Source organism: Lactuca virosa, chromosome 3, assembly GCF_052849685.1.
Source record: "Lactuca virosa cultivar CGN04683 chromosome 3, Lactuca_virosa_CGN04683_v6, whole genome shotgun sequence".
Classification (NCBI taxonomy): domain Eukaryota; kingdom Viridiplantae; phylum Streptophyta; class Magnoliopsida; order Asterales; family Asteraceae; genus Lactuca; species Lactuca virosa.
The window spans coordinates 8,068,851-8,090,569 of NC_136428.1; the positions used below are offsets into that span (position 1 = coordinate 8,068,851).

The 21,719-nt window shown below is 36.4% G+C and overlaps 1 protein-coding gene across 1 annotated transcript; it reads right to left on the minus strand.

The window, feature by feature from the left end:
* Positions 1 to 1,742: 1,742 nt before the first annotated feature.
* Positions 1,743 to 4,812, minus strand: LOC145165175 (uncharacterized). The gene has a single exon (XM_079083859.1). The coding sequence runs from the start codon at positions 4,518 to 4,520 to the stop codon at positions 2,025 to 2,027; it is 2,496 nt and encodes an 831-aa protein (XP_078939985.1). The 5' UTR covers positions 4,521 to 4,812; the 3' UTR covers positions 1,743 to 2,024.
* Between the last annotated feature and the right edge of the window lie 16,907 nt (positions 4,813 to 21,719).

The window sequence follows — 21,719 nt, forward strand, 5'->3', positions numbered from 1 at the left end:
TAACTTTATAACAACAATAATTTAGTTTTTGTTTTGGATTAAAGTTACGATTAAAATTTATAGCTTTTTATTTATTTATTTATTTTTAAATGATAATGATAGTAAAGTTTATTATGACTGATAATTATGATGATAAGTCATAACGATTAATATTCATATTCATAATAATATTTATGATGATGCATGACAAATAAATATGAGTATGATAAATGATATAAACATTTATAATGATATTAAAATCTTCTTACGATAATTATTTTAATTGTTGGTGAATTGATTTTTTAATAACGACGATATGAATATTTAAAAACAATGATTATTCATTATCATGTTTATGATGCTTATCATGTTTATGATGCTGCATATGCATATATATTCTTATTAACGATAGATTGAATATGCAAACTAATAATAAGAATAATAAGAACGTTACTTAGCTCTGATACCAAATTTAAAGACATGACGGAAATAATATGATTAGGATAGAATTATACCTTAATGATGCGTCAGAATGGATTGACGATGGATTGTTTGGGTATGATTATATGAAAATATGTTTGGATAGGGTTCTGCTATTCAGAAATAGAAAACTATTTCAACAGAAGAAGATTGAGATCAACTCAAGTCTTAAACACTCAAATTTAGCTTCTTCATTCCATATGAGCAAAGGCCCTATTTATAGGCTCAAAGGAGCCGAGTACAATAATAGAATTGCAATCGGTTGATTGCAATATGACAAACCTATTTACATTAATGCCCCCTAGAATATTGAAGGTCTTACATACTTTATTTTACTAGATTGTGTGATCCCAAATCTGAAAAAAAAAGACTATACAACAAAAAAAACAGGTAGCCCCTAAACACAACACTCATGCTTACCCTGGCCCCTTAAAGGATCCGCCCCTGGTCTCACGACCAAGCTTCAATTTGTCATTTCTAATTATCAAAGTTCGAAAATAAAATCAACTAGCACTCAAAATTAATCACGTCCTTTTTCTTTGTCTCTCGTTTTTGCAAAATTCTCATATAAAATTTATGTTCCTAATGCTTTTCTATGTTTATTTTAATGATAAAGGATACTTTTTTATTCCAAAAAACTCATGAAATCAAACGGTAATATCTTATAATAAAATTTAAATTAGATCGTTTGATATGGTTTGATTCAAATTTTATACTTTTTCTAACTTTAAATAACCAAGACGTAAATAAAATATATTAAAAACAAAAGTCGGAATTCGTGTTGTAACGTAAAATGGCAATCAGAGCATCTTTGTGTGCTGCTTCATGCCGACAGTCCTCTGCTTTTAGTCCTAAAACCTTTTTTTCCTCGCAATCATGTCCTACCACCACCCATACTCTCCTTTAAACCCCCCTCAACTATTAGCATCCTTTCACTTTTAGTCCTCGTAAAAAACATAAATCATTATTACACAAAATGGCGCACATGTTGAAAATTCTTTACTTACTTATACAGGACCATCCAAAATATGTCTCTTGAACCATTCTACTTTTATTTTATTTCACATCATAGCCACAAAGCCTACGGAATAAAAAATAATTCAATACCATTGGATTTTTTCTCTTGTTTTTATGTACGAAAACGATGTGTCATCTATAGTATTGTTGTTGATTAATTTGTGGTTACACTAGTTGATTTATAATATCAGAATACAGAATAAAGTTTACTGTTGATTAATTTGTTGTTATAAAAGTTAAATTCCGAAAAAGAAAATACAAAACAATGATTCAAACCCATAAGTTTGGTCTAGCGTTACCAAGATGATTAAAAATGTTACAACAATCTTCATTTGATATTTGATTCCATGTACCCATCAAACAAAAAAGAAAAATACTCATTTTAAACTAAAAGATGACCCCTTTCTATAACGATCAAAGGTGTCAAAATCTTCTAAAAGAGCAATTAAACAAGTACCCCAAGTAGAAGCAAAAAAAAAAAAAGAATATCAATCCTACATAAACTATGGATTATAATCATCAAATCAAAAGCAAGAAAGAAAAAGTTTTCACAAAGAAGACGCATCAAACAAAACCTCATTCAACACATCATCTTCTCGACTTGCTATCGAGAAAAAATCGGCATCTTTTTCTTCATCATTTGAGAAATCTCGTCTCTCGAGCTTTGAATGTGCAGCAATGAAGATCAATTTCTGTGCTTTTTCGATCCCGGTTCTTGATTGAGCCCATTTACATAAAGATGAATTCCATTTGAATCCACATGAAGTTGCATGAAGAAAGATCAACCTCACTGCAACTTTCCTTAAAGATTTGAAATCCGTGAGATAAGTTTCCCAAACTAACCTGCTACTTTGTGGGTTAGCTATCTTCATCTTACCAGTTACCGGGTCTCTTTGTTTCAACTGGACTGCTTGGGCATAAACCGGGTCAAGTCCTTCGGTTCTCCATTTCATAAGCTCCATTAATGCAATGTGAGCTTCTTCACGTGAAACGAGCCTTGTTATAAGTTTGTCTACATCTTTCTCTTGTTCAGATGTTAAACATTTGAAAGGTGGCAAGTATTTCCCGGTTGTGTCACGGATCAAATAGAATGGGTCAAGGATAAAAGCAGTCGCCCAAGCAGGGTGGTAGTTTCTCTTAAACCTTTTATCGAACACCTTGTCTGCATGATTCTCGTTGACATGAAACTTAGCACACCAGTCCTTGATTTTCAGTCGGAGCTCCTCCCAGAGTGGCAAACATTGACCGATTCTTGGTTTTTCTTTCTCAATCTCTTGAGCCATGCCTTTGATTAACCGGACCAACGAAAGAACCGCTTCTAATTCGTTCCAGAAATGAGACCTCATCATTTCTTCAATCTCCTTCCCGGTTTGATCCTCCATTGACAACATCTTGTACGATTCATCAAGAAACACCAATTGTAACGCTCTTGCTGAACTTAATATGTCTTCAACCATATTGAACACGGGTTCGAAGTCGACCCGCCCGCTCCCACAAAACGGTACCCGCAACAATGCTGCTCGGCCGTATTCTTGTAACTGGTACTTGAGGAAAGAATGTCTGATTTGAGAGTTGGTATTCACAAAGTTTGCGACTTTTAAACAGTTATCAGTCACTTTATGAAACAATGGTAGTTCTTTGCTGAAATCTTTAATCAACTTATTAACCCCTTGAAATTGACAACTAAGGTTGATCATCCAATGATGTTGGTTTTCGAGATTTCTTAAGGCTTTACTCCTGAATTTATCGGAAACGATACCTACACATTGTTGGAAATTGTTCCCACAAATGTCGCTGATTGTGTCCCATAAAATATCCTCGGCGTATTTTGAGAAAACATACCCACCTGTGAAAACACCTCTTCTGAAAACGCTAGTCCCATTAGGTAAATTCACCGATAAATTCACCAGGTTTTCGAATTCACCTGAATGATGATTACTCTTTGATTTCCATCCGTCCGATGAGATTTGGAAGAACATTGCGTCGCGAATTCGGGCTTCGGATTCCGTTTTGGCCTCTTCGTACTTGGAATCGAGTCTTTCTCCGGCGAGGTCGCGGCGGGTTATCGCCGGTAAACCGATTTGGTTCAAGAAATTTTTGAATTTTGGATGCTCCAGACTTGAAAAAGAAACCGACCCACAACTCTCATACACCCAATTTGCTAATAATTCGAGTGATGATTCGATTTGAGCTTTTGTTAATGTTTGGCCCGGCGACGATTTCGGACTTTTAAGTTTCTTTACACTATCTTCGAACATCGCTAAAGCACCTAAATCTTCTTTACCACCTGATAACATCACATGTTGCGGCTGTTGTTGGTGGTGGTTATGGTGGTGGTTGTGCGGAGAGTACATCCCTCCGCTGCTTACCGTCACAACCGTCGCAGCAGAAGAAAATGCAGGCATGGAATTGGGTCGGGTCGGGTAAGAAACATCAACCGAGAATCTCGCCGGTTCAATCATCGTAATTGGAGCAACAGAGTAAGTAGTTTCAGAAGGGTTTGCAGAGTTGTTGTTGATTTTAAACCCAGTAGCGCGACGGTTGCCGGATGAGTTACGTTTCCGATGGTTTTGCAGCGGTTGAGGCGAAGACGATGAAGTCGGAGAAGACAAATTCACCATTCCCGCCGGCGATATAGAGGAAATTGGATTTGGACTTGATTCAGAGTTGAAGTTGGGACAAGTTCCTCTTTTGAGATGCTCCGACGCCGTTCTGGACGGATTGGAAGCGGAGAAAAGAGCTTCACATAAAGAACACCGGAGCTTGACGGCTTTCGGCAAACCAGTATCTGGATTACGAACTAAAACAGGCTCCAGATGAGCCCAATACCAGGCTCCTTTACCCTTAATCGCCTTCGTCCGTACCATCATCAGCCCTTCATACCGTTTATGAACAGCCTTCACCGCCATCTCATCAGTGGTTAGCTCTGTTGATGGTACCGGCACTAGTTGGGTGGCGGCGGCAATGGCTGTGTTAGCCGGGGGAGACTGTGGTTGTTGGGTGGTGGTGGTGGTGGCAGCAGCAGTATTGGTCACGGCCGCCATTATTGCAGCCAAAAACCTCAACTTTTTGAAAAAAAATACACAAATTTAAATGGGAAAGGTAAAAAAATAATAATAATAATAACTTCTACGGAGGGGTGTGCTTGAAAAATCGAATCTTGCGTTTATTATTTTTACCAAGCATGGTTTTGTTAGGCTGAGAAGAAGGAAAGGAAGGAGGTGGGTGGCGGCGAGTGGTGGTTTCCGGCGATCTAAAATTGGGTTAAATTAAGTTATTTGGAAATGGAATTTTGGGTAGAGACTGACAGAGAGTTCGTGTGTAGTCAACAGGGGTGTTTTTGTGTGTATAAATTATAAAATTATAATGAAAGAAAATAAAGAAAAGAATAGTTACTATTAGTTGTGGGGTAATCCTCCACACCATAACTTTTTTTGTGTCAGATGTACACGCGCTCATTTCTACTTTCTACACATTTGTAAAATCAAAACACTTCCTTCCACTATTTTTCTTACCTTCCTTCCATGTTGCAACTAACATGTCAAGTTTTCAATACTTTAGGGATGAAATTCATGAAAGACATCACTTTTAGAAACATAGTCAAATTATTTTATGGATGATATCTAAATGGATTTCGTTGGATTCTTACACAAAAGTTATTGACAGTCGATGATGGATTGGATTTGATGTTGTTATTGAAATTGTTATGTATCATATCTCTAACGATACATAATGTTTTACAATTTGTTTTGATTACTATTGTTTTTTTAATAACATGACATGAATCTCTGATATTATTTTCTTTGTCAATTGGCTTGGAAAAATGTATATATGTCGGGATAAGCACGAATAAAATCTAACTCGGCCATAATCTAGTTCAATCGGCTCGTTAATCATTTCAAATTCGATGTGAATATATCTGAAGTTAGTTTGAGGATGAAAAAACACATGATAGTTTAATTGTATATGATTATCAAAATAGTAAACATATGAAATACGGGAATCAAATTGTACGTATTCAAATCCATGTTATTAAAAATCTAAACAGAAATGGATTACAACATGAGAAAAAAGAGAAGGAAAATAAAAGATAAAAAGTTTTTTTTTTATTTTGTTATTTTATAAATTAAATCAAAACATGACAAACGAGTTACTATTACGCATTTGACTAATTTAATAATCAAGCACCAATAAAAGTAATAATGAAATTATTCATCTAAGAAAGTAAAATCTAGAAGAATTAAAAATGAATCCTGAGAGATAATCTAAGGACCATCTATTAAATTCTTGCTTTAATGGGTATTATTATTCTTTAGATACTTTAAAAAATAAAGAATGTAATTTTGTTTTTTTCATAATATAATAATTTCAGTATAATATTAACCTATAAAAAGAGTTCTCGTAGTATTGATTTTTTTTATCTAATAATTACTTTTCACTTGTCTCCGATAAAAACGTGGAAGATGAGTATGACGAATTCATTGTACGCTAAAACAACTTTTTGTAAGGGAGGTAACTTAAAAGTAGCGATATTTACATTCGGTATTTTATAGAAAAAGGTAAATTTATATTGATCTTTTAAATCATCCGTGTATTATATGCTGATTTTCTTTTGTTTATAGGTAAATTTATTAATTTAAATTCTATTTTACCTAACAATCAATATGGTACAACAAATAAACATGTCAAAAAATATATATTTAGGTACATAAAACTCTATAAACCGATGAATAAAAAAAAGTTATATTATTATCATTATATAAAGTTTTTTTGCTATATTTAACATATTTATTTTTATAAATTAAACAAAGGACAAGAATATTGTTTAATCTTACTTAATCCGGTCTTTTTAAGTTTTAACCCATAAAAGAGTTATTCGTTTTGAATCATTACCAACATGTTTAGTATTCCATATTTATTCTTGATATAAAAAAAATGTTTGGTAAATAAATGAAAATTGAGCAACGTGCCCTATTTTAGATTAATATATATAAAAGAAAAAAACAAAGAAACAAAAAATTACTAGTTAAAATGGTATAACAATAGTACAAGTTTGATCTTATTTAATTGGTAGGTTCAAACCAAAAAAGGTTCATATAGATTGTTGTTATGAAAATGAGTGGGAGAATTAGTCATTTTAGGAAGGATTTGTTGCAACTAATTAGGGTTTGGCTACAAAAGTTGGAATGTGTTCCTTCAACTTCATCATATAACTGTCCTAAATTCTTCCAACATTATTAATCAAAACATAATAGCTTGCGTTTTATTTAAACTCTCACACTCACACATATATATATATATATATATATATATATATATATATATATATATATATATATATATATATATTATTTTTTATGTATGGCATCAATATTCATATATAATTATATATTTAATTATTTATTATGATTATTAAATAATAGATTTATTACTGATATATATATATATATATATATATATATATATATATATATATATATATATATATATCAGTAATAAATCTAGTATTTAATAATCATAATAAATAATTAAATATATAATTATATATGAATATTGATGCGCCACATAAAAAATAATTTAAAAATATTGAATAAATAATATATATTTATAAGTAATAAATCTATTATTTAACAATCATAATAAATAATTAAATATATGATTACTTACTATTTATTAAAAAAATTAAAAAAATAATAAAGAAAATTTTTGTTTATAAAATGGTTTATTTATTAAAAACAGTTAACTAAATGTGAAAATACTGGAGAAATCCCAATACATATCATGTAATTGATTAGTGTAATTAATTAGTTAATTGTTTTTAATAACTAAACCATTTTATAAACAAAATTTTTCTTTATTATTTTTTTAATTTTTTTAATAAATAGTAAGTAATCATATATTTAATTATTTATTATGATTGTTAAATATAGATTTATTTCTTATAATAAATAGTAAGTAATCATATATTTAATTATTTACTTACAGTTAACTAATTAATTAGTTACAGTTAACTAATTAATTAATTACACTAATCAAGTACATGTAAATCACTGAAATCGTCCATAATTTGGTTAAAATTGTGTGTTTGGTCCCTAACATTTTTTTTAACATTCGGACCATCCCTGAGTTATTGTTTTGTTACTTCGTTCATGATAGATTTGATAACACTATATTGACCTTACATTTTTTTATATTTATAGTTATGTTAAATAATTATTTCATTATAATAATAAAAATCATAAGTCAAATCCACCCCCACCCTTCAAGCGTAAATCTCTCAAAGTGAATGTTTTCTTTAAACCCTAGACCCACTTTTGATGGAACCAACTTTCTGTTGGATTAATGTGTCTAAGCCCATAACTATAATTGGTATATACTTGAATTGGTAGTAGCACAGTCTTTTTGGGTTGCCCTCAAAACTAACAACTAGACATGATGATATTTGGAAAGAGAGTTTTGATTTATTATTTGATTAATAAAGTGGAAATAAACAACCTGTTAATATATTATGAAAATAATAGATTAATTAGAAATAGTAATATTTAATTAATATTTAATCAGAAATTAATTGGAATTAATTTTGGGATTAAAGGAATTAATTAAAAGTGCAGGGACTGAAATGCAATTATCCAATAGTTGAGCAAGAGACAATCTAGAACTCTCCTTAAGCTACGGACGGTTTTCATAAGCCCTAGAGTTTCTAGAATAGTTCTAGGTGGATAAACAGGAAAGTGAATAATTACCCGGTTTAAGATAATCTTGGATTAGGGCTTATCTAGGGTTTCCTGACTGCACTATATAAACAACTTAAACCCTAAGAATTTCGGTTATGCTGTTCCTAAGAGGGTTAGGCCAAAATTTCTATCATCTCTCCTCCTTCTCAGTCATCTTCCTTTGCTAGTGTTGGGTGTGAACCATTAGAGGCGTGACATTTGTGACGCTTGCTCTCAAGGCTTCAACAACACAAGTTATTTGAATTGTTATTACTATATAACAATTGAGGTATGATTCTTCTAACCCTAATTGTGAATTTCGATTATATATTAGTGTTATAGGTTTTCTATTTTGTTGTTCAAAGTTGTATGTTCAATTAGAGAAAACATAGATCAATTATTTTAGGGTTGCATGCACACATAGGATTCATATGTTTTGCATAATTCTCATCAGTGGTATCAGAGCGTAGGTTTAGTTTTCTATTGAATCGAAAATATGGATCATATCCTTAATTTAAATTTATGGGTTAATAATTATGGATTAAAATCAACTAACTTGAATTCTCTTTTCTCCTATTATAGATGTCAAGTCAAGACTACAATGGTCTTCCTCGTTCTTTGGGAAGTGGTTTTCCTCTACCTTCTGAAGATAATATTCCACATTCTGATCAAGGTGAAAGTATGTTCCCTTCTTCGAGAAATGGTGGAAATGGATATCATGCTTCTCCAACTCTTCCTCCTCCTCCTCCTCCTCCTCCTCAAGTGACTATCCCCATGTCTCAAGTTGAAAGATACGAAACCACTCAAGCCCTACTGGCATGTAAACATCAAGATGGAAAATTTGTGTGTGCGCATGTACTGGAAATAAAATCACACATTAGAAAATTTGATAGAATGGGTGTCGGTTTTCCAAGGGAGCGGGCCATTGATTTGGTTCTACTTTCGCTTCCTAATTCATATAGTCAATTCATTGAGAACTTTTATATGAGCAACCATGACGTGACCCTAATTGATCTGACACATATGTTGATTGTTGCTGAAGCAGAAATTCTTAAGAGCACAAGTGAAGCACAAGTGTTTGAAGGATCTAATTCCAAAATTTCTGTGGACATTGACAATGGTGACAATGGTAGTCCAGAAAAGATTTCTCTTCCCAATGGAAAGGGATCGGCCAAGGTCAAACCGTTTGATCGTATGGTAAAGAGAAAGGCTAGTTCTGAGATAGTTCCATGTGTTAATCCTAAAAAGTCCATATGTTTCTATTGCCACGTGAAGGGAAATTAGTTGCGAAGCTACCCAGACTACCTGAAAGATCTAAGAGATGGTAAAGTCAAGTCGTGTGACTCTACTTCAGGTAGATCCATTATTGAACTCCATTATTTTTGTAACGACCATCATTTGAGGTAATTAATTATTAAATATTTCTTAGATTATCGTTGGGCTAATTATGGATAAAAGGACTATTGGAGTGGACTTAAGCAAGTGGGCCGAGAAATTGGGTCGCCCATAAGACGTACGTTGGGCGTAGCCTTGGTGTACGCGGGGGGTAGAGGCGCATTGGATGCGGGGACGCGCGCACGTACGCGCAGCGTACCAGGAGTACGTGCAGCGCGCGTGGGCAGATGCCAAAACCCTAATTTTTAGGGTTTAAGACATATAAATACCCCATTATAGCCACCCCCTGGCCTCCTTACCAGCCCCTCACCCTCAGAAACCCTAAATACCCTCTCTTACTCCATTTTTGTGTGTGTTTGGCATTTTGGAGCTTAGTTTGGTGAAGAAAAGCTTGGAAGAAGAGAAGAGAAGTTGGAAAAGAAGAACTTGAGTATCTTGAGCTCAGGGATCTGGGATTATCTCATCTTTTGGCACTCAAAGGAGGTATAAAGCTTCCAACTTTCCTCATAGAAGCTTAGATTTAGGTTTATGGAGCTTTGGACCTTTTTAGGTCCAAAGGTTGGATTTCTATGATGCAACTTCATTTTTAAGCTTGGGGTTTCCACCCTCGGAGCTAAATGCATTCCGTTAGCAATAAAGTTTCAATCTTTCAGGTCCATTTGTGACCATGCATGAGATCTAGCCATTTCCATGGAAGTATGTTGCTATTTTCCAAGTTTGGGTTCATTTGGTGGGTTGCAAGCCATCAAGTAACCAACTTTATGGATTAATACGTTGAAGAGGACTTGGATCTGTGGTTGTAGCCTTTAGAGTAGAGTATTAAGTGCTTAATGGGGAAAAGTGGCTTAACAGGGTAGTACGTTGGGCATACTATCCAGTACGCGCAGCGTACAAGCCACACAGCAGGTACGCGCTGCATACAGAGGAGTATGCCCCGCGTACTCAACAGTATTGGGCTTTTCATCTTTTGGGCCTCGGTTTGGGCCAACTATTGGACTTGTCAGCTATTGGGCCTTAGTGGGCCATCAGGAGTCAGATTTTAGACTAAGGACATGTTTGGGCTTAGGGAAGGCCCATTTGAGAAGTTGGGCCCAATTTAGAAAATTAGGCCTTTAGTGGACTTAAAAAGATTAGTTGGAATTGGGCCTTGGATATGGTCCAAAAACTAGAGCAGGGGTAAAATGGTCGTTTTACCCTAAGAAGGATTATCAGATTTTGATTAAGTGTTATTACGGAATTGATAGCCGAAGATTCGTCGGAGTAGCAGTCAGGGATTCCTCACTCGAGTTTTCAGAGTCAGCCTTGCAAGGTGAGTTCCCTTCAGTAGGAATGAGTCTACGACACCAAGGTCGGCCCGTAGTATGATTATGTTAGTAGCTGAGTATGGGCGAGGCCCGTATCTCCCAGTTAGCCAAGTGTGGGCGGGGCCCGTATCTCACAACTTAGTTTGATTATGGATATATGCTTGATTGATAGAACTAGTTATACTTGTTGTCAGTGTGATACTTGTATATATGTGTAGTAGCTGAGTGTGGGCGGGGTCCGTATCTCATAGCAGCTGAGTGTGGGCGGGGCCTGTATCTCGTAGTAGCTGAGTGTGGGCGGGGCCCGTATCTCAGAGTCAGCAGAGTGTGGGCGGGGCCCATATCTCTCAGTTAGTGGAGTGTGGGCGGGGACCGTATCTCCATGAGTGTGGGTGGGGCCCATATCTCGTAGTAGCATGTTATATGTGTATGGTATGTGGTAGTTTGGGTAGACTCACTAAGCTTCGTGCTTACAGTTTTCAGTTTTGGTTTCAGGTACTTCCGGTAGCAAAGGGAAGGGCTCAGGATGATTGCAGCGCACACACACCATATGTTTCAGCCTGGGATGTTGATACTCTGATATTTTCTCGTATGATTTTGATACAGTGTTTTACATGATGTTTTCAGATACATGGTTCTTGGTTTTCTTTATGATGATGGATGGTTTATGGTTTTATTATAAGTTTTAAAATGAAAATTTTGGACTGTGTTTTCGGGATGTTTCAAGTTGGTATTAGAGCCTTGGTTTGAGGGATTCGGACACACTCTCGGGTGTGTCTGAACTCAAACTAAGGACATGGTATGAAAATTTTCAAAAGAAAATCACTTTTATAAAAGAATTTTTAAAAAGAGAAAAGAACTTTGAAAAGAGAAAAGGGTGTGGTGCATGCAATCAGCCAAGCTCAGGTAAGTACTCCCAAATTACCCATACAAGTTTATGTTATGATATGTTTTCGAGAATTGCATGCTAGTTTAGGACTAAGGATCTAGGAAGGATGCCTTATGTGCCTGTTATGTGTATCTCAGCTTTTTGAACCGCATGCTAGTACAGATTAGTTAGCGATGGCCTGAATGTAATATGCTTGATTATGTGTACTCGATGCTCGAATGCTGCTTGCTTTTTGCTTTTAGGAGTTCTAGTTATCTCTTAATAACTAGTAAATGAATATGTTATGTTACATATTGCGAGGACTAAATAATTTCAGAAGGTTAGGTCTAGCTCTATTGCGTAGCTCTTATTTGAGTCCAATCGTTGTAGGGTAGGATCTTTCATTCGAAGAATTATCTAGTCTTAGTGATATGTAATAGTATTCACGAGCTAGTTAGGGGTAGGCAGTAGGGACTTCTTATGCAGTTGATGGCGGAGAGTGGGTTGGTGATTACCCTAGGGCAAGCCTAGGATGAATTTAGCATGAGATCAACAATAGTAGTAGAAGAGACTTGGTGGATTCGAGACAGTTCTTGAGGAAACTACGGATAGATGTGGAAGGTAGTATGTGATGGGTTTTGAGCATTCTAACACTCCTATGGTGTGCATGCAACCCTAGAAACCTTGGATCTATGTTTTCTCTATTATACATGCAAATATTCATTTTTCCAATGTTTCATCTGAACTAGCATATGATTGGGGTATATGTAATATAAAAACTAGTAGAATGACATACCTTTCTTGTTGCTTGGATTCCTTAAGACCTTGTGAGCCTAGCACCCCAAATGTGATGCCTCAAATGCTTCACACAACACCACCAACAACTTGGAATAACTTGAGAGAAGATTGATATGCACCAAAATCGGCTAGCCCTCACTAGAATCACTTAAGCGTCGATTTCCAAGCTTATGGGGTCCTTTATATAGTATAATGCAATTAGGGTTACACCATGTAACTCATGCCTTTCCACATTCCTCATGATCCATGGGTTTTAACCTCCATGGAGTATCCATGGGTCACCACATGGGTTTAGCCCATCATGAAAAACTATGGATCATTAGCCCACAATACAAGAATGAATGATTTACCAAATCAATCCCCATTTATTTAATTAGTCTCTTTTGATCACAAAATTAATTCCAAACTAATTTTTGATCAATACTAATTAAATAATATGATTTCATATTAATATATTAGAATTTATAATATATTAATAAACGATAAATATCCTCTTCTCACAAAAGTCTATCCAAATTGTTCCGATGCCATGCAACCCAAATGGACCATGTTAAATCGGGTCAAGTACATATCAAATATAGTTATGGACTTAGACACATTATCCAACAGTCTCCCACTTGGATAAGTCTAATAACTATAGCTGCAATTACGACTTCAGGATCCGACCAGCAATCGTAGCTCTTTCAAAGTAATGTGGAACTAAGTTGTACCATTTTAGATAATTGATCATATAATCCTCTGTTCAAGATATCAGCCGGACAAATACATGGAACAACGTCGTACTTATTGTCCAGCAGTTTTTTTCCCGATTTCCGATTTGTTTGACATAGAACTTAATCGAACACATCAATTCAGTTTTGACCGGGCCCGACACATAAGTCAAAACAAAATCATCGAGGAGCCCAAGATATCGCTTTTAATCCTCCAAGGACTAAAACGAACAGATAATCTTCGACTCATATGCTTGTACTAACTAATCATCAAATTATACACAACAACACGTTTTATAACATCAAGTTATTGATGCGTTTGCATACTATCAATGTATAACCAACTCATAGTCAACAACTCATATCTCTTGGTTTCAAGACTTATATGATATTACCATCTCACGATCACTCGAGATAAATTCCATGAAGTGATACAAGTGAGTGTGGGTTGAATCCAATACTCAGAACTTATGAGCACTTATGAATGATGCAACAACAATTGTTATGTCTAATACAATTCAGACAAATCTACAAACCCAATTCATGACAGTCTTATTTCAATACCTACTTCCAAAGTACGATCGACTGTGGACAGTTTGAATAATATGATATACCATAACATAATTATTCTGGAAGTCAAACCATGCAAACTAAAACAATAGTAAATGATTGACACAAGACAGTACCATACTAGTAAATAAAAACACCTTTTATTTAAACATCAAATGCCAATTACATTTCAACTATTTCAAGTTTCGAAAGCTATCTAATTACTAAAACTAATATCATCCTTCAGCCCAATGCGCCTCGCATGCTGTAAATTCTTATCCCTACACAGTCCCTTCGTGAGGGGATCTGCTGGGTTCTCATCCAATGATACCCTCTTTGCCACGATGAGTCCTTCTTCTATTCTGTCACACCCCGATCCTTGTCGGAATCGATCAAGGCGTGATATATTGTTCAAAGTCTCATGACAACTATGTTATAATATGATCAGATTCAATTAAGTACTAAGTATGCAAACAAGATCCACAACATACAAATACAAATCCAAATACGAACAACATTTATTACATCAAATTTAAATAGTCTTGTGGATTTCTAAGGCACAACCTATTTTTCATCAACTTCATTCTTCAAATCTGCATCATGGGTAAAAACAGGTCAACTACGAGAGTTGGTGAGTAATCTAATTTTAGTAGAGAAAATTGTGAAGTTGAAACATTTATAATTTGAAATTTGTTTTCTTTTGAAGTCGGCAAACAATTGTATTTGAGATAACGGTTTATAAATCAAAAATTGATTAACAAATGATAACAACAACAATAAGTCCTCACCCTATATATACATATGTATATATATATATATATATATATATATATATATATATATATATAAATATATATAGGATGGAGCATCTAATCATCAAACACGCTCAACCACGTGCGATCAATCACCTTAGCGTCCCAAGGCAGGGTGGTCAACCTAATAGCGCTATTATTGTCCATAACGTACCTCAAGAATACGGGCATAGTCATGGAGATTAGACTAAAAATGGTAATGCACTACAAGTATATGTAGCGTAAACAAACAATAGTTATACAATTAATGACTCACGTATAAATGTCCCAACAATGTCTCAATTGTGATAAAACAATAAAATGAAGTTGGAACATATTAGAACCACATGATACACCCCAAAAGTATTGAAAATTATAAAATATGGGGTAGATTACTCACATTAGTCCCAAAACGAAATGCGTGTGTTGTACGATAGACGGTTCGGGTCAAAATGGCGTAGAACCTAATATAATTAATAGTTTTGGTTTAGGAACTGCTAAACGAGAATGGAGTATTAATACAAATAATTAAACACATATTCTTATATTAGATGAATTAACAATAATTCATTTTGATTAGAATATTAAGATATTCGTTTGTTAAATGAATTTTAAATTGAATTAATTATTTTGCATAATTAATTTATATTTTCAATTTAGGCCAGATTTTAATAATTTCTTATTAAAATAATAACTTGCCCAATTATAATTATTTACAGATTTTAACAATTATTTATATGAAATAATCATTAAAATGCAATTTTACATGCTTAAATACTTAGGAAAATGGTTTTAAATAGTAAACAGTATTGAAAAATTATGAAATTATTAGGAAATCATTATTTCATACAATATTAAATACTGTAAAATTTTTATATTTTTCTGAACTTTTTTAGTATTTATTTAATACTTTAATGATTAAACAACAACAAAATCCGGGAAAAATAATAAATGATTCCCAAAACTTCTGTAAAATTAACCATAGTTTTATAACATGATATAGAGCCCATTGTATAAGTTTCGGATATTTGTGACTATGGGAAGTATTTTTTATATATTTCATTATTAATTAATCAATAAAATCATAAATAATAGTAAACAGTAATATAAATGCATGAAACTTCATAAATTATGTTTAATCAATATATAGGTCATCCCAGAATTTTCTCAGAATTTATTGAATGCAAAAAGTATTTTATGTGAATTATTGCCCTACTTTATTGCAATAATTATAGTAATTCAATAAAAATAAGTTATTTTCTGAAAAAATGAGTTTTAGATAGTTTGGTGGATTTAATTTGTTTCTTGTATGAATTTGAAACTTTTAACAACATACCTTGATGAATGCTTCAAGAGGGATGAAGATTGGAGTATAATAGATTGTTCTTGGCTGGAATATGAGTATTTCTTGGATGAATTTCGAGATTGAAAGTGAGAGTAAGAATAGAGAAGGTTTAAGTGGTGAAGAGAATAATGTGTTGGGAGAAAAAGGAAAGGAAAGTGGATGGGAGGTGTGAGTGGGAGACCATGGGAATAATCTTTTTGCTTTTGGTGGTCTTCATAATTTCCCACTAACACAAGCATCTTTTACATAATTAATATAAGAGTTTTATAAAATTTAAAGTAAAGTTTATAAAAATAGAGTTTTATAAAATTTAATGTAAAGTTTATAAAAATGGAGTTTTATAAAAGATAGGTTATCATTTGATTATAACAATCTACTTTGATTTGAAGTTTAATTATAGCATTCAAGTTTGATTCTTTTAATTTAATTAGAGCATTATACTTTGAGTTGATTTTAATATGGTATCATAATTTAATTTGATTATAGTTATAACGTTGTACTATACTATGTTGCTATTAACGTCAATTTATATCGTAGTGTATGGGTTTTGATCCTATTAGCGTCAAGTAATCTTGAGTAGGGTTTATTAAATTTCCAATTGGGTTGGGTTGACCCGAATCCATTTTAGGCGGATGTCACAGTCTCCCCTACTTTAGGAAATTTCGTCCCGAAATTTAAGAAGAGAGTACCTTAAGAGAAAAGTTGTGGGTATTTGGTACGCATATGATCCTCACGCTCCCATGTATACTCAGGTCCACGTGCCGACTGCCACCTGACCTTAACCAGGGGAATGCGACTTCTTTTGAGTTGCTTTTCCTTTCGGTCGGCAATTTCCAAGGGTTTCTCGATAAATTGCATTGTCTCGTCGAATTGGATATCCTCGAGAGGAACATGAAGGTTCTCGTCTGCTAAACACTTCTTGAGGTTGGCTATATGAAATACTGGGTGAACTTTCTTAAGCTCTGTTGGTAGATCCAACTCGTAGGCTACTGGTCCGATCCTTTTTATGATCTTAAACGGGCCTACGTAGCGTGGTGCCAATTTACCCTTGCGTCCAAATCGAACCACACCTTTCCATGGGGACACTTTTAACATGACCATGTCACCCAGGGTAAATTCAAGCGGTTTGCGTCGCTTGTCGGCATAACTCTTTTGTCGGCTACGAGCTGCGAGAAGGTTATCGCGAATCTGAGTGATTTTGTCGGTTGTTTCCTGGATAAGCTCAGGACCAACGATTGGAGAATCCACTGTTTCGCAAAGCACGTGGGACCCACCAATTTCATGCCAGCAAATAGGAGATCGGCATTTACGGCCATACAATGCCTCAAATGGTGGCATCTTGATGCTAGAATGATAACTGTTATTATAGGAGAATTCCACCAACGGTAAATGAGAGTCCCAGTTTCCTCCGAAATCCAAGACACACGCCCTCAACATATCTTCGAGTGTTTGAATTGTCCTCTCAGATTGACCATCGGTCTGAAGATGATAGGCGGTACTGAGATCGAGACGGGTTCCCATGGCTGTTTGAAGTGATTGCCAAAACCGAGAGAGAAATCTCCCATCACGATCTGAAATGATGTTGAGAGGAATGCCATGCCGACTAACTATCTCGTTGATGTAAATCCGAGCAAGTTTTTTGACTTTGAAATTTTCACGGATGGGAAGGAAATGAGCGGATTTGGTCAAACGGTCAATGATTATCCAAATGCTGTCGTGTCCTTTTGTGGTACGGGGAAGTTTGGTTACGAAATCCATGGCGATCGCTTCCCATTTCCACCTGGGGATTTCTGGTTGGACCAATAGTCCAGAGGGTCGTTGATGTTCTACTTTGACCCTGGAACATGTAAGACATTTGGCCACGAATAAGGCAATATCCTTTTTCATTCCCGACCACCAATAATTGGTTCTCAGGCCATGATACATCTTGTCAGTGCCCGGATGAATGGAATATCGGGTTTTATGGATTTCTTCCATCAGGAATATACGAAGATTGTCACGATCTGGGATCCAGATGCGATCTTGATAATAGAAAATACCATCAGATTTAGTTTCCAACTCCCCATCAATTCCCGTGGGCATGTCATTTTCGGTAATTGCCGAGTGTTGGGCTCCTCAAATTCGGTCGCTGAGATTGGACAAGATAGGAGAACATATTAGATGAAATGCATGGGCATGTTCTTTTCGGCTTAACGCGTCGGCTACGACGTTTGCCTTGCCCAGATGATAGCGTATTTCACACTCGTAATCATTTAGGAGCTCGACCCATCGTCTTTGCCTCATATTGAGTTCCTTTTGATTAAGAATATGTTGCAAGCTCTTGTGGTCGGTGAAAATTACGCATTTAGTGCCGTAAAGGTAATGCCTCCAAATTTTAAGAGCGAAAACCACGGCACCGAGCTCCAAATCATGAGTCGTATAATTTCTTTCGTGGATTTTGAGTTGTCGTGATGCGTAAGCTATAACCTTTCCCTTTTGCATCAAAACACAACCTAGACCGAGATTGGAGGCATCGCAGAATACCACAAAATCTTCGAATCCTTCAGGGAGTGTAAGAATCGGAGTGTTACACAAACTTTGTTTAAGGGTTTGGAAAGCGTATTCCTGCTTGGGTCCCCAATCAAATGGTGTACCCTTGCACGTGAGAGAAGTAAGCGGTAAAGCAATCTTTGAGAAATTTGAAATGAAACGCCGGTAATAACCGGCTAAACCGAGGAAGGACCGAATTTCCTTGGGGGTACGTGGGGCTTTCCAATTCTGGATTGCTTCAACTTTTGCGGGATCGACTAAAATACCCTTGTCACTTACAATATGACCAAGGAATTGTACCTCATTTAACCAAAACTCGCTTTTCGAAAATTTGGCGTAGAGCCGATTTCCTTGCAATGTTTGGAGAGTTAGGCGAAGGTGTCTTTCATGCTCTGCCTTTGTCTTGGAGTAAATGAGGATGTCATCAATAAAGACGATAACAAAACGGTCGAGATAAGGTTTAAATACCCGATGCATCAAGTCCATGAATACGGCAGGGGCATTTGTTAGGCCGAAAGGCATAACAGTGAACTCGTAATGACCGTAGCGGGTTCGGAAAGCGGTTTTGGGGATGTCTTCTTCTCGTACTCGAAGTTGGTGATAACCCGAGCGAAGGTCAATTTTGGAGAAGCATGAAGCTCCTTGAAGCTGATCAAAAAGGTCGTCGATCCGAGGTAACGGATATCGGTTCTTGATGGTTAATTTATTTAACTCCCGATAATCGATACACATACGAAACGAACCATCTTTCTTTTTGATGAAGAGAACCGGGGCTCCCCAGGGTGAAGTACTAGGGCGGATAAATCCCTTATCGGTTAATTCTTGGAGCTGACTTGCCAATTCTTGCATCTCGGCTGGAGCCAACCGATATGGAGACTTGGCTATGGGAGTAGCCTCAGGAACAAGATCGATGCGGAACTCTAGCTCACGTACTGGAGGGAGTCCAGATACATCATCAGGAAAGATGTCGGGAAAGTCTCGTACTATCGGAATATCTTCGATCTTCTTTTCTTTGACCTTTGTTTCCACCACATGGGCTAAGAAAGCCATATATTCTTTTCGTAGATATGATCGAGCTTGAGTACATGACATAAGACTAAGCTTTTTCGAATGAGTCTCGCCATAAATACGAAGACTTTGACCGTCGGCGAGAGGAATACGAATGAACTTATCGTAACATACTATTTCAGCATGGTTTTGGGATAGCCAGTCCATTCCTACTATGATGTCGAAGCTACCAAGTTCCATAGGAACTAAATTGACAGAAAATTTATGACCGCAAAAATCGAAAGTGCAATCTTGGATGACTGCATTGAGTGAAACGTATTTTCCATCGGCGACTTCTACGGTAAAGTACTCATCAAGAATCGTGCGAGATGTGTGAAGTGTGGGCTCAAATTCCAAAGACACAAAACTTTTATCGGCACCTGAATCAAAAAGTACTGACGCGTAGCAGTCATTTATGAGAAACGTACCATTTACGACCTTGTTATCGGTCTTTGCTTGGGTTACGGTAATGACAAAGGCTCGGCCTTTGGGAGCTGGAACCTGCATTGTTGGATTTGCCTGGGCTTGGGTGTTGATGATATTGACTAGCCTAGGACACGCGTTTCTGAAATGGGTGGGGTCACAACAGTTGAAGCATGTTCCAGTTGGATATCGGGTTTGTGTTTGCTGATTTGAGGGTAGATAGAGTGGTCGCTGAGTTTTTGGTGCACGACATGTGTCTGCCAAGTGGCCATAGCGACCACAATTCGTACAGAGGCGACAAGGGCTGGTGGTCATATGGTGATAGTTACAGTGGTTACAGAGGGGGTGAGGTCCGGTATACGGCTTTTTATTCGGTTGGGCTTGTGGGGTGACTTGGGTGATAGGAGTACCAGGGGTAATAACAGCATGGTTGTGGTGATGACTTTTCCGCTTCTTTTTGTCATGTCGGTGGGAGGACTCGGACTTGACAATTAGGGGGGTCTCAGGGGTCGGCTTTTCAGTTGACATCTTTGAACCCTTGCGTGGGAGGACACCATCGTTTATATTGTCCTCGTTGAGTTGACCTGCTATTTCAATGGCGGATTCTAGGGTAGATGGCCTGCTGCTGGTCACCGAATCACGGATCTGGCGTGGTAACCCTTTGATGTAGCGGCGTATTGTAGTTTTCATAGGTTGAACCATGTGAGGTAGGAGTCTCGAGAGATCATGGAATCTATTGGTGTAGGTCGCGTTGTCGCCTCCCACCTGTTTCAGATTCCAGAATTCATCCTCGAGAGTTTGCAATTCGCTGTCAGGGCAGAACTTCTCCATCATGCGTTCCTTTAGTTTTGACCAGGTCATTCCCAAGGCAACAACCTCTTCCTTTGCCCGTTTTTCTAGGTTCCACCATGTAAGAGCATGACCTTGGAGGCACCCTGTAGCATGACGGACCATCAGGTCCTCAGGACACTCGCTATGGATGAAAGTACTCTCCATTTCTTCAATCCATGTGAGGAGTGCGGTGGCACCATCGATGCCTTTGAAGTAAGGCGGATTGCAGTTACGAAAGTGCTTGAACGAGCAACGAGGAGTGGTTGCTGGAGCTTGTGGCTGAAGAGAATGAAGTTGGGTTGCAATTGTTGGGATGACGTTTGCTACCTCCTTGGCGATAAGGGCAGCTAGCCTTCGGTTGTTGCGAGCAGCGTATGGGGGTCGTAATGACATCTACCAGAAACACGCATATGGACTTGTGAGTTATTTGTAAATTGATTATGGAAATAAAGTTTTTAGACATTGTTGGGTAAAATAATTGTAAAACACTTGTTGGGCCATGGTTAGGAGTGTTGGGCACCTTTTGGGCTTTCCATGGTTACTAAATGTGAAACATGTAGCACTTGCGTGGGCCCCCACAAAACTAAGTTTTCACATGTCTTTCCCACTACTAGGCCCATTAGGGAACTTAATAGTCCAATGAGTTGGCCATTTTGGAGTGTATCCTTTCGGATACGTTTGATAAGGTCGGGTATTTTGATGGCTCAAAAGTAATGTGAATGACGCGCTTTGGCCTATAGGTTTGGGAACTCTCGCCTTTGGTCCCCAGATAAGCAAACTGGTCCCTCGGTTGATTGGGATGTATACGAATGCTTGTCTAGTCAGGACTTTCGGGCTACCGGCACCTCCCCCTTCCAGTTACTACGCGTCCATTACTATGATCCTACCCAAGTAGAGTGGATGACTTTGAATTTCCTATGAGCTCTAAGGAATATATATG